The 13,190-nt window shown below is 46.1% G+C and overlaps 1 protein-coding gene across 1 annotated transcript in view; it reads left to right on the forward strand.

The window, feature by feature from the left end:
- Positions 1 to 1,088: 1,088 nt before the first annotated feature.
- Positions 1,089 to 13,190, forward strand: part of LOC144173991 (cell adhesion molecule Dscam1-like) — a 184,800-nt gene continuing 172,698 nt past the window's right edge. The window contains exon 1 of the mRNA XM_077702387.1: positions 1,089 to 1,263. Coding sequence (XP_077558513.1) covers positions 1,230 to 1,263 — 34 coding nt within the window. The 5' untranslated portion in view covers positions 1,089 to 1,229. The remainder of the gene's footprint in view (positions 1,264 to 13,190) is intronic.

The following is a 13,190-nucleotide window of genomic DNA, read 5'->3' on the forward strand; positions in this document are numbered from 1 at the left end:
GCAGGGCAGGAGTTGTAATTCTACATCGAAGACTATCTACTGAAGTCTTTAAAACTTGAAAATGTTATATCGACACCCCGTACGTCGCACAAGCATTTTGTTCTTGTGGCCTTTCCCAAGCTACCTACAAACAGAAAAATCTTGCAACAGCCACAAACTAGCAAACGCGAGTTTAAGCCTTCCTATCAGCGAACTGGAAAGGAAATTGATAGGTGTACTCACTCCTACTATGCGACCATTTGAATTGAGTTCGTTTTATAGGTTTCGTATTAATTTTACATTCAACACAGCTCGGGGTAATTCGAATGTGCACGATCGCGTTTCGTTAGCTTTCGCCTATTCTTTAACAGTTCTTATCACGACATTCGAGCCAGCTCAGAAATCACCCATTACTTCTCTAGCTGCGACCACATTTGTTTACTAAAGGGTACTGAGGGATGAGGCTTTCAATGTGACTCTTTGCCCAAGGCATTTCACTTCTAGGCAGGAGGTCGCGGGTTGGGTTCTCATCAGTGTTCGGAGTATTTCTCACAGAGACGCGATACAAAAAAGCTCTCAGAACACGTAAGCACCTCTTTCGAGTTAAAACGTGCAAGCATTTTTCTCCAATTCAACGCCGCAAAGTGTACAATTGAATGTCGCAGGGTTTTTGTTGATAAACTTTACTAATAAAAAAAATCCATGGCCTGGGGTTCTGTGCAGCGCATATAGCCCCGTCTCATAGGCATGGGCATTAAAACAGCGCCCTTCCTTTTGTACCAACATGAAAACACGTTTAGCATGTAATAAATTTAAATAGCTTTCTAAACATTTTGACTTTGCACCTGTGTGACAGTAGTGTTCCCATTAGACATTCAAGCGAGATGAGTGCCTCTTGCGCTGTCTTTGGGTGTATTTCATGGTGATGTAAACTTATTGCAATGCGTGTTTTGCTCTTCTTTTTGTTTAAGGTAAGCCGTAGTGTCGGTATTGTTGTATATTGTCGTTTATTACCTTTGGAAAATGCCCCGGCGACAAGCATTGCCAATTTCCCTCAGCGGGTTTTTTCCATTCGTGTGCGCAGGGCTTCTGCTTGACGGACAGCACTGACAAAGAAAAAAAAGATACTGTGACTGCCAAATCGCAGAAACAAGTGCAAGTTTCCCATGCATACTAAGCACTTATTCGTCATGGATTCAAGTCGGCCCTGAGCGGAGCACGGGATCTTTAACTACCGGAGGGCGGTCGCCATGCAGCCTTTTCCGGGCCTGGTCATCTTCTGTGGTGAGCTCTTCTGCCCTCTTTCTCTCTCTCTCTCTATCTCCCCTCTCTTTCTAGACTTTCTTCCCCAGCGGGTTCATGCGGGTATACGGTCACGGGTCTTCTGCCGATATTGCTCGCTCCTTTCATTGATTTCGGTGCGTGCGGCAGGCTGCTAATGATGCAGCCTATACGGAACGCGGCTATAAATAACCCACCTAATTCACACACCGGCGTGCTTTCCTCGTTCCACAGACAAACCAGCATCGGCCAACTTAGAAGCGGGAGCGTTGTGTGGTTGCTAGATATTAAGCTTGTTACAAGCGGGTCGTAGAAACAAACAATCGTGTTTTGAACAAAAAAAAAAATCGAGTTTTGGGGTTTTACGCTCTAATGCTACACTTGGGTTATATAGCGTAGAGTGGCGGGGGGCAACGGATTAACTGATATCACGAGGAGATCCTTAACGTGTGCGGAGGTTTCGACACAAATCATCTTTTTACCCTTATAAAAATTACCACATTTGCAGGGTTTGAACATGTGTCTTCGTGAGTGGCAGCACAACAGTGCAGCCACAAACAAATAGCTCTAAAGCGAGCTTGCGAAATTGTAAGGCCTTCTACCGTTGTGCAGTTTCTTTTTTAACACGCACGCGTTCTCCCCTTGCCTTCCTCGCACAAGGATAAAACCGATAGGCGATTGAGAGTGAGAGAACGGACGTCACCCGCTTTAGCGATGCTCGGTTAGCTAAGATGGCGGCGCGCCCGCGCGTAGCCTGCGGCAACCGGCCGGAACACAACATGTCCCCTGTCGCTGACATTGATGCATGAGCGCGGCGATAGAAGGGGCCAAGCCCATCGGCTCATCGGGTCGCGCATTGATTGGCAGCTGACGTACGTTCCTTGCCGAGACCAAGTTAAGGCGCTTCTCTCTGGTCTGAGCTGAGACTGGCGTGACTGAATTTCGAGCTGGCGTGACTGAGGAGGCGCATGACAAAGCTCGTGCTCATGTCGAAAAACATAGTTCTAAGCGGGGATAACGTGTATAGAGTGAGCAGACGCTGCCTGAAGAAAAGCGGGCACTCGTAAAATTACAGATCTCTGTGCTTCAAGACCGCCAGTTGGTCAAAAAATCGAATTAAAGAGGTAAAACTACGCCTGCTTAAAACTCAACTAAAACTTGCCCCTTATCATTATTATGTTAATGCGGAAGTCTGTTACTCCTTTCTTCGCCGTCGAGTCTTTTTCGACCGCATTGAAATTGCCTGCGTCACTTCACTAAAGGGTGATAAGCTGGGGCAATGTAGTTGTACGCCGCCAGCATCTCGCCATGAATCTTCTCGGCGTTGACTGTGTCTCTGATCGTGCTTCAACTTTCCTGATATACACTTCCATTTTGTTTGATGCCGCAGCGTTGTTCTGTGGCGCTATGGAGACCGCTATTTCTTTGCTAAGCCAGAGTATTTTGATGCTTTTCAAGGTATTAATTACTTCAAATTATTGAAGGGCTCTGGTTATGCGTTTCACAAGGGTGCAGCATTGCAGGAACTGCATGGCCTTCAACCGATTCCCCCAATGCGTGCGCTAACTCACCGCGAAATTCTGCGGAGTCCGGCTGAAGACAAACGACAATAAGCGTTGGGGCTTTGGAACGAAATTCCTGTCTCCCCGCTGTGTGGGTAGAGCCACCTCCGTACGTTCCCGTACATCCCCAAGCTTGAGCACCAGTGCACGCTGCTTGTTAAAGGTACTATGAAGAGGGCGACAATTTATTTTTGTGTAGTTTGTGCGTGTTCAGAATGTACGGCACCGATAATACAAACTTTATGAGCAGCAATCTTTACATCGCGACTGGGCATACCTTATACTAATTCATGCCCAGTTCCTCGTTTGACCTCAAGTAAAAGTCAAATGCTTCCCTTTCCTTTCCGTTGTTTGTTGTAGATTCCCCGAAGCTGTGGTGAGGCAAACAAACAAACAAACAAACAAACAAACAAACAAACAAACAAACAAACAAACAAACAAACAAACAAACAAACAAACAAACAAACAAACAAACAAACAAACAAACAAACAAACAAACAAACAAACAAACAAACAAACAAACAAACAAACAAACAAACAAACAAACAAACAAACAAACAAACAAACAAACAAACAAACAAACAAACAAACAAACAAACAAACAAACAAACAAACAAACAAACAAACAAACAAACAAACAAACAAACAAACAAACAAACAAACAAACAAACAAACAAACAAACAAACAAACAAACAAACAAACAAACAAACAAACAAACAAACAAACAAACAAACAAACAAACAAACAAACAAACAAACAAACAAACAAACAAACAAACAAACAAACAAACAAACAAACAAACAAACGAACGAACGAACGAACGAACGAACGAACGAACGAACGAACGAACGAACGAACGAACGAACGAACGAACGAACGAACGAACGAACGAACGAACGAACGAACGAACGAACGAACGAACGAACGAATAAAAACGAAAAAAACAGAGCGAACGCGATTTCATTATGTCAAGGCCTTGGTCTCATTTCAACACTTGTACTAACAAAGAACTGGCTCTGGCGTGCTTCTCAATCTGCTATCGTAGATATCCGTGGGCGGAAGCACCGAACAACGGTTCGTCACGTGATACTTTCTCCTCCCAAACGAATTCGCTTCTCATTTCCGCGCTAGAGTAAACAACTTCCCCGTGGCTCGAGCACCTCGTCAACGGCACGCCTGCAAAAGGAAGCCCCTGCCGAGAGTCTTTCGTGGAGGAACCGGTAGCAAAAGGCGAAGAACGGGCAGAAAGGACGCGTCACTCGAAGCTTGCTTTGGCGGGCCGATTCGCTTCCTTTGACGGCCTTCAATGCGCACGGAAACCTGAGATTGCAGGGCCCGAAAGCGAGTCAGAATAGGGAGTCCGCTATAAAGCCCGCAAATCGCGCGTTCGCCTCTCATGAATAGGTAGAGTCCCGATCTTCTAACTCGTATTACGCGCCTCGTTTCCCGGATTTCGCTGCACGCTCTGCGCAGCCTTTGCGTCGATGCCCTCAACTGGGCGAGCCGTGTTCCCCTTCGGCCTCGGCCACAAATCGCTGTTGCCATGACGACCCCGTCGGCAGGATATATCTCCAACCTCAGCGGGCCATTTCGCACTGTCCACAGCACGCACACACGATGAGCCCCGGTGTACACGGATAATAGACGATGGAAGGAGAAGGCAGTGGGGAAGGGAGCTGTGGCATTGTTTTCTGGTCAGCGTCGGAGGCAGTGTGGGATCTAGGAATGGCATTATTCTGAACAGACTCACTTGTGTGGCATGTAGGCTTAGACGGGCTAACATTCGCCAACTATGCTGACGATTCTGGATCGTGTATATTAGTCATTTACAACTGTACTTTCCTTGATATTGCGGTCTTAGCCAATAAAAACATTTGGGTTAAGCTCGGAGTGCACGCAACACTTTAATTTCAACAACGCGGACAGCGATACCCAATTCGCTGCTCAAGAGCTGCGGTATCTTTAATTCTGCTTAGCGGATTGACTCGTTTGACTCCATCATCGTCATTCGCGCTGTTTTTCCCCTCAAACTCCGCCTATAATAAAGACAACCATTTAATTCCTCAAAATAATGTATGAACCTGGACCAATTGACTCAGCTGTCTATACCCATAATATAAATTGACCGGACATGGCACATTTATTAAACTTCCTAGAATTTCAATTCAAAGTACCAGAGAGCACCATTAGGGCTGTCGTTTCGCAACCCATGCTAAGCCCCTCGGGAACGCCACTGGCAGCGCAAAGTACAGGCATAAACAAACGAAATGCTAACATGAAAATGTGAACCAGAAAACGTGAAAACGCGACATACTGTTCGCATATGTCAAATAATGGCGGCTATCGATATATTTGGAAAGCCAAATTTTGCAGCTTTGTTACTGTAATTAGGCAAAATGGTTGCAGTGCAAAAACGACGACGGACGAGTGAGGAACAAACGGGACGAGCGCTAACTTTCAACTCTTTTTGAAAGTTAGTTGAAAGTTAGCGCTCGTCCCGTTTGTTCCTCACTCGTCCGCCGTCGTTTTTGCGCTGCAACCATTTTAACTATGTACCAACAAGCCCAACTGGTTCTCAGTAATTAGGCAACGCGTCAATTTGACTTTCCTGGAAACAAATTGCACTATTTGTGTGCTCCGGTTCATATTTTTATGATCGCGCTTAGTTTGTCTATGACTGTACAATTTTCGAGCGCCAAGGAAGCAGAAAAGCAGAGCAAGCGGGACACCAGAGGAAGCAGTGCACCAAAGCGCCGAAGAAGCAGAAGTTACATTCTTTAACGCTAGCGCAACGTTCTTGTTGTTGGGACAAAATATCTTTGTAAATGCCGGGTACATATATCCTTAACCCGTATTTAACGCTGAATTTGAAGGGTTATATTTGATCGCATTAGGTTCGTTTTGACCTATTTTCCTCGCTTCTGTTCTTAATAGACTGCCTCATTTCGAGATAGCGTCACTTAACTGCTTCCTTCTTCTGTTTGTAGGCCGACACCATGCTTTCGCAACCTTGTAGGTTGTTGTGGTTAGCGATCGAGGCACGGGACTCAGAAGCAGGGAAGAATACATAAGGACTGTGTCTAAGTCGTGCACTCCGCGCAGCGACAGTGTGCACTGCAAACGCACCCACTCACCACGCTTTCGATTTTGTTACAACCTAACTGAAATTTGCAGACGGGTCCTTGGTCGTCTTTTAGCAGCTTGGGATATAAAAAAAAACAAGTTTAACTCATAAAATGACGTCGTATCATAGCGACACGGCGTGCGAGCGACGAACAACAGGCATTGGCGGGTGTCGAAAACAAGAAACCCTCGGTTGCAGCTCCCCGCACTCGCCCATAACGCGCGTCGCATCGGTCAAACCGGGTGAACGCAAGGGCATAAATCACTCACTGGCACGGAGGGAGTGGTTTATGAAGACAACAGCGGGAGCAGCGGCCATAAACGTCGCGCAGACAAATAACTCCTGCCGGGAATCCCCCTGGCACCGTCGTCGGTCGCCAGACCAGCATCAATCATAATTCTTGGTCGCTGCTGGAAGAGTGGTTATGACACCGCACGGCAGCAACACAAGCCCTTTGTACATTCGTCTGGGGCAACACCGGTGACCGGTGCGTTGCTGTGCTTGAGTTATTCAGCTTGCAAAAGGTGCTAAGAACACCATGCGAATGAAAAAAAAAAAAGCCAGGTTGCCGATATATGTATTATAAAATTTTTAAGCGATGATATGGCTGGGGTTTCATGTGTGTTTTATCTCCGGGATGAAACACTCCTTAGGTCCAACGTACTTTGAAGCGTGAGGCGTTCGAAAACGAATGTCCCGGCGTCTGCTATTATCACGCTGCCAGAATTGCACGCCGTCCAAAACCTGTCTTCGATCTGGATCTTATGCATCTCATCGCTTGGATATGTAATTTGAGTAAATTATTTAACAATAGCACTGTTTTAAAGATAAAAAAAACGTGGTTTATACTTCAAGCTTCTGCGTCTAAAAAGTTGAATGTGAATTTTGAGTGCATTATTTACCAATGGGCACCATTTGCAACATCTTTAGAGTCAAAATAAAGGTGTGTGTGTGTGTGTCTTTCTTGGGCAATGCCACCGTCAACTCTCGAGTGAAAAATAAAAACCGCTTTTTATTGCAGGCGAAAAGCGAAAACGCCCGTGTGTTTGAGATTTCGGGGCTCGTGAAAGGACCCCAGGTGGTCAAAATTAATCCGGATCCTTCCACTACGGTTCGCTGTATCGCCTGTGTAGCGACGGTGCGTTGAACCTCATAACCAATCTATGGAAATTGCCCATTCTTGTTCCCTAAACTCTGTGCTACCTCTATGCCGTGTTGTAAAAAGCCTTTGCTGGCCATCCACCTTCATGGATGCGGACTGGCTTATGTTATTTTAAAACATTTTTCGCTTCCTAGCGTCTTACAATATCCAATCATTTTTATGCAGTCGCAGTCGCGCCGTACACACACGCGCGCGCAAAAGAAAAAAAAGTTTCGTTTAGAGAAGTATTACCAGCACCGCGGCACATGCTCCCTCGCAGACGACATCGCTACTGCAAAACATTTACTCAGCAACCCTTTACTTTAGTTACTTTAGGCCAAGGCAGTGGAATGCCGGCGGTACCAAATGCTGCGCTATAGACATGTACTTCGCGCACTGTTGTAAAGGTGACAAAAAGCCTCTTGAGGGTAATATCACCTAGGAAGGGTAATGTAGGGTTTACTTGGCGGCAACCTTCCGCAGAAGACGGTTCGTGACCATTGGGTGAATTATTAACGAACCGAAAACAAGGTGTTGTACCCCAGTACCGCACGGAAGTGGCATTTGGGAGTTGGAGCGCGTACTAGAGAATTTTTTTCCCGGCTGTACTTGCGGCAAATACTCCCGGGTTCAAAATTTAGTCCATTTTTAGGTAGCCAGAGTCTCATTCATTCGTGACATCTTACAAGAGCACGTTTCTAGACACGTGAGAGAGGGAAGAGCTCTTCAAGAGTCCACAAAAAGCCAAACAGTTCTTCGTGACCGGTTCACGGCTATGAGCAGCCTGTCACCCTGAGAGCGGCTTCCAAGCAGCCGGACATGCAGTGCCAGCCCCGCACGCTAACTGTCGTCCCATCTAGATGTGACGTACAGCCCAGCTCTGCCCGTGGCAAGCGATGGCCTCTGGCGTGCTGCACATCCGATGCCACAGCACCCGCTCACGCATTGGATCCACGCCAGACATTCCGCGTGCCCCAGAAACCACCACGTCGTCGGCAATATTGAATATATACCAGCGAGAGAGAAAGACGGAGATGAAGGAAGGGAGCGTTGTACATTGGAACGAAGCGTGCCTGTCGCCGTGGGGCGTCCAGCCGCAGTCGTCCTCGAAGCAGGCTGATTGGAGTGGTGTCAGCATCCCGCTGGAGGCCGGCGTTGATGGCGATTCTTTTTTTTTCCCCTTCGTTTTCATCGCCCAGGCTGCATTTTATTATTGCTTACGTCTCGGAGGGCTGCCGCCGTCGTGTAGTCGTCATTCCTGTCGATCTCCAGCGCCTGGCCGCTGCCCCGCATGCCATCGCGGCACCTGCCTCCTGCGTATTAGGATGCAGCCGACGCGTCTTAATACGCCTGCAGACCGCGAGTCATCGTCCCCCGCAGGGCTGCTGCTCGCCTCGCCGAAGAGATCCAATTGCGCGCCCGCGCGCGCGTCACGACAACATTTCTCTCGGTAATATTGCCCCGCGTGTCCGCTCCAGCCCGTGGGCTTTGGAGCTGGTCAGAACACACGCGCCCCGCGTCTTCGGTGCTGACACGCTTGGGACCCGATGCATCGCCCTAAAGTGTACAGAAGAAACGATGCATGAAAAGGCAATGAATCAGGGGCTTACTAAAAACTTTACGATGGTAACTAACGGGCAAATATTTAGCTAACAACTTTTATTGGACACGCGCTGCTACAATCACCGCTGATGATGCGTTCTCAGGAAGTATAAAATCTCAAGCTACTAATGCTAAAATAAAATGGGGCCTCACGCGTGGAGGAAGTACAAGGCATACCGATCACCCAATATCGAGGCGCTAAGAGAAATTTAGGCGACCTCAGCGTCATCAAACTAGTGCATTTGAGAATTTTGTGGACAGAATTTATTTGTTAGTATAAACGCTTTCAAAATCCTCCAGTGAGGGCATTACAGTTTGATGGGGGGGGAGGGGGGGAATGCATACAACACAGCAAACTTTCCCAGAAACAAACTGATGTTATAACAAAAAAAGCAGTGTTTGTGTCAAGAATAAAGAATGAGCGAATACGCACAGTTGACCCACAAAGACTACAAGGACGGTGAAGCGTTATTAGGCATAAAGACCATTTTATCAAGATGGCATTTACAACCAAGAGAATCTCTGAAGTACAATGTCTGCTCCGGAAAAGGCATAACATACACAATAAGTGTCATAAAATAGAAATAAATAAATCAATCAATCAATCAATCAATCAATCAATCAATCAATCAATCAATCAATCAATAAATCAATCAATCAATCAATCAATCAATCAATCAATCAATCAATCAATCAATCGATCGATCGATCGATCGATCGATCAATATCGATCAATCAATCAATCAATCAATAACAGTACAAGCAAGAGCAGGGTCGACTTTGAGAAATATGGGGATTATTTCGAATAAAAGCGGGTTTCCAAAACCGTAGAAATTGCAACAACTTTTTCCAAACAGGAATGTATCCGTGGTTGCCAGAACAAAACCTTACGTTAATTTTTTTTATCCCCATCCATTCCTGCCTCCACCACCCTCACAAGCGAAATTCATGGGTGCACCCATGCGGGTGGGTCGGACTTCTCGTGTGGTCTTCGCTATTACTTTCGTTGAACTGTAACTTGGAATCCCGTATTACAGCAATGCGCGAATGGTTTCCTTTGCTAATCGGATGAAGTATTCATTAGTACGACAGAGTTTTAATGCAAGTGGGAATTATGCATTCCTTAAGCTTTTGATTCTTCCTTTCAATTATACGCCAAGGCAAAAGCTGAGATCAAGAACGTAATCCCCATATGAGTGCTGAGTACACAGGACGGAGCTGCCAAAATTAATACCGTACGTGTATTCAGCATGCCAGAGAAAATGTTTAATCGCAAGTGTAAAATAAGTGAGTAATGAGAGCTTTCAAAGTAGACACGGAGCTATGCTCGGCACTTACCGGGTTACCATTGCCTTTGGCGCAGTAGTGAGAGAAAGATAACGATTTTTTTTCTTTTTAGTATGGTTACGTGTTTTAATTAGCACACATAGTTGATCCATTAACAAGCAAGACATACTGCACGCACTTAGGGGCGCTTATTTGTGTATTTGTTGATATGGAACCGAGGCTTTCGTTACAGCGCATTATTATTCGCATGGTATGTCCAGTTCGCACACGCATTCTCTCAAAAAACATGGGCATATAGAGCTTAGATAAAGTGTTGAAGATAAAGAACATTGAAATATTTTTACTTTTTATATCTTCTATGTATTGAACTGTGCGTTCAGAGATACGGGTAACTTGGTTTTTGGCGTTCTTTGAAAGCACCCCCTTTGCTCGCACTGGTAATGTCATGAGACAGCCAGCAGCAAAATCTGTAGTTCTTTAAGTAACCCCCCCCCCCCCCCCTGAAGTGTGCACGTTTACATTGGTTTACGTGTAATGTTTCTCTGTCTTTATCTGTACAGTGAGAAATCTCGACAGTCTGTACACAGTATTGAGAAACACTTTCTCAAAAAAGAAGTAGAAATTTTGAAAATAATGAATCGTTGTATAAACACGCAAATTTAAAACCAAAAATATTCGAGAGAATGTCAGTCGCTGTGCCAAAGAACGCCCGGACGAGCCTGTCAAGGGACGACCATTTAAAGCTGCCGGCCAGCTGTTAAAACCCGACACAGAAAAAAGTATGAACATAAAAGTTTCCCTCATTGACCGCAACGGTCGAGTGACGTCTCCACGCGTAAATGCAGGAACTCAAGTTATATCAAGGTAAAGCGGCGCGTCTTAATTTAACCCGGCTGCATTAGGGAGACCCATCCTGCGAAGCAAACCGCTCCGGTCTGGCGAGGAAAGTGCCCACCTCCGCTGGCTTATTGCCTGGTGCCCAGCAGAATGGAGGTAAAAACGTGTCTGGCGGCACAGTGCGACAATTTGAACATAATTAAGAGGCATCCACACTTCAGGTGCGGAAGCGCAGTAAAGTGGGTGCAGCCGGGGTGCCATCTTACTCCGTGTCACTATTTTTGTGCGCGTAGGGCAGATGCCCGCATTTTGCTTTTTGTAAATAAGCGTTTTGTGCGTGTATAATGAAACTATTCACACGCTTCTAATCAAGTGAACATTCTAAGCGAAATGAAAGCGCCCAAAAATCCACCGAAAATAAAAGAATGTCTTTAGTTCATTAAACACTCCCCCCCCCCCCCCCACCCCGTTTTAGCGAAGTTGTGCTTTCGCCTCTGATGTTGTGCTTTATTTCCCCTTGCTTTTTTTCTTAATTACAGAGCGATGTCGTTGCACCTGATCTTTTGCACGCTCTTCTAAAAGAACTCAGGTGCGGTTAACGCCGTACGTAAAAAAATAAAATGCCCCGAATCGCGCGGCTACAAGACAGGACAGAGGAGTCAAAATTCGAATTTGCTGAATTGAAAGCTCCAAATTATTCGCGGCTGTTATAAAGCAACAGAGGGGATGTATCGGATAACACCTGTTAATTGACTTATTGAATAAACGTTTAATGAAAACAGCCAATGGAGTCTTTACTAGTCGGGTAAATCCAGGTTCCCAGTGGCAGTCCGGCCCCTGCGGCTGAGGAGGGAACTTGTCTGGCGGCGCTACCACTGCTCCTAACTAACCCAAGATAAGAAAAGCAAAAGAAACTGGAAAAAATGTTTTTTTGAGGTTTATTAAGCCCTCCCCAGGCTTCAAAATTGCAGCTTACACCGAAAGTAGAGCACTACATAAAAAACAAAAATTTTTATTGTGAAAAACAAACGCGTCGAACTTTTCAACCGATTCTTATAAGGTATGTCAACTATACCACTTAAATCTGCACGACTGCATGTTGTAAAATCAGAGCGCGCCACGGCGCCAATTACGGGAGCAGGTCGTGCTCCGCGTTCTCTTCAGTATGCATTCGGAGGAAGGATAACTTGAACTTCTCATTATGCAAACGGCACAGCTCCACTTGAGAAGCTCGTACTGCTTGGAAGAGGGCTTCAACGAACCACTCTCTTTCACTCTCCTTCCTCTCCTCTCCCTCAAAATTGCGTCCTCAGAAACGCATTTCTGCGGCCGCGGAGCGCGACCTAAATGGGCCCCTGTAATGAGCCCGGTATTATCCCGATTCCCCAGCCACCAAGCTGCAATCCTCTTTTCTTGTCCCCTACTTGCGGCGGCGCAGGAAAGTTCGTCGTCGCGAGGGGCGGTCGCAAGTGACTCGCAATCTCGGAAGAAAGGAGACCCCGTGGCACTCGGGGCTCATCTGCATCTTTAGGGATCCCCGAGGCGTGGAGAGTCTTGCGTTCTGTCGCCTCCGCCGGCTTTGCGGGAAGCTCGGAATCGTGCGTGTGAGTCACGCCAATTAAACCCGCTCACCCCGATCCGCCCCGTAGTTTTACTGCGCTCAGAAGGGCCCAGTAGATTCCTACTCCATCTTCCTGGTCCTCTTGCGCGCATGCCTTGCACCCGTAAAATTCAGAATCCTTAAATTCGCCGCTTACAGCTCTGAACACCGAATGAGCTTACACCGAAATTTAAATTAATCGTTCTCGTCTCGAGTTCACCGGCTATACGCAGTATACCCAACTAGAAATGAGACAAACGGGAAGCATTTATACTCCTGTTGGAATGCAGGAATACCAGGTCTGTGATCAGCTTTTATGCACTTATTTCCGGGTCTCACTTCATCAGATGAAGAGAACGCTCAGTGAACAGGCTGGCATGAAATGATATTTCCCGAAAGTAACATGGTCCGGGCTTCTGTAATGCACGTGCTGGACTTGCCTGCAATGAAAGGAGGCACATAAAGGGTTTCAATAATAGCGAGGAAAGAAGAGAACACTCTAAACAATTACAAAATCGCATGGGGGAAGCCCAAACTGATGCATGGATGATATTAAATGAAGTCAGGAGAAGATTAATGTTGTTCGCGCACCAGACTATGCTTCTATGCTGTGGACGGAATGAGCAGAAGGAACCTTATCGGGTCGCATTGAATTCTTGGCAATATGAAACTCACATGGCGCTTGCTCATAACATTAAACTTTTCTTATTTATAGACAAAGGCCTTAAGCATGACTAAAAACAAAACAAAATTGCGGGGGATCATTACGATTCCTG

The sequence above is a fragment of the Haemaphysalis longicornis genome, unplaced genomic scaffold (genome assembly GCF_048455015.1).
Source record: "Haemaphysalis longicornis isolate Haplotype H1 unplaced genomic scaffold, Haemaphysalis longicornis Haplotype H1 scaffold_3, whole genome shotgun sequence".
Classification (NCBI taxonomy): Eukaryota; Metazoa; Arthropoda; class Arachnida; order Ixodida; family Ixodidae; genus Haemaphysalis; species Haemaphysalis longicornis.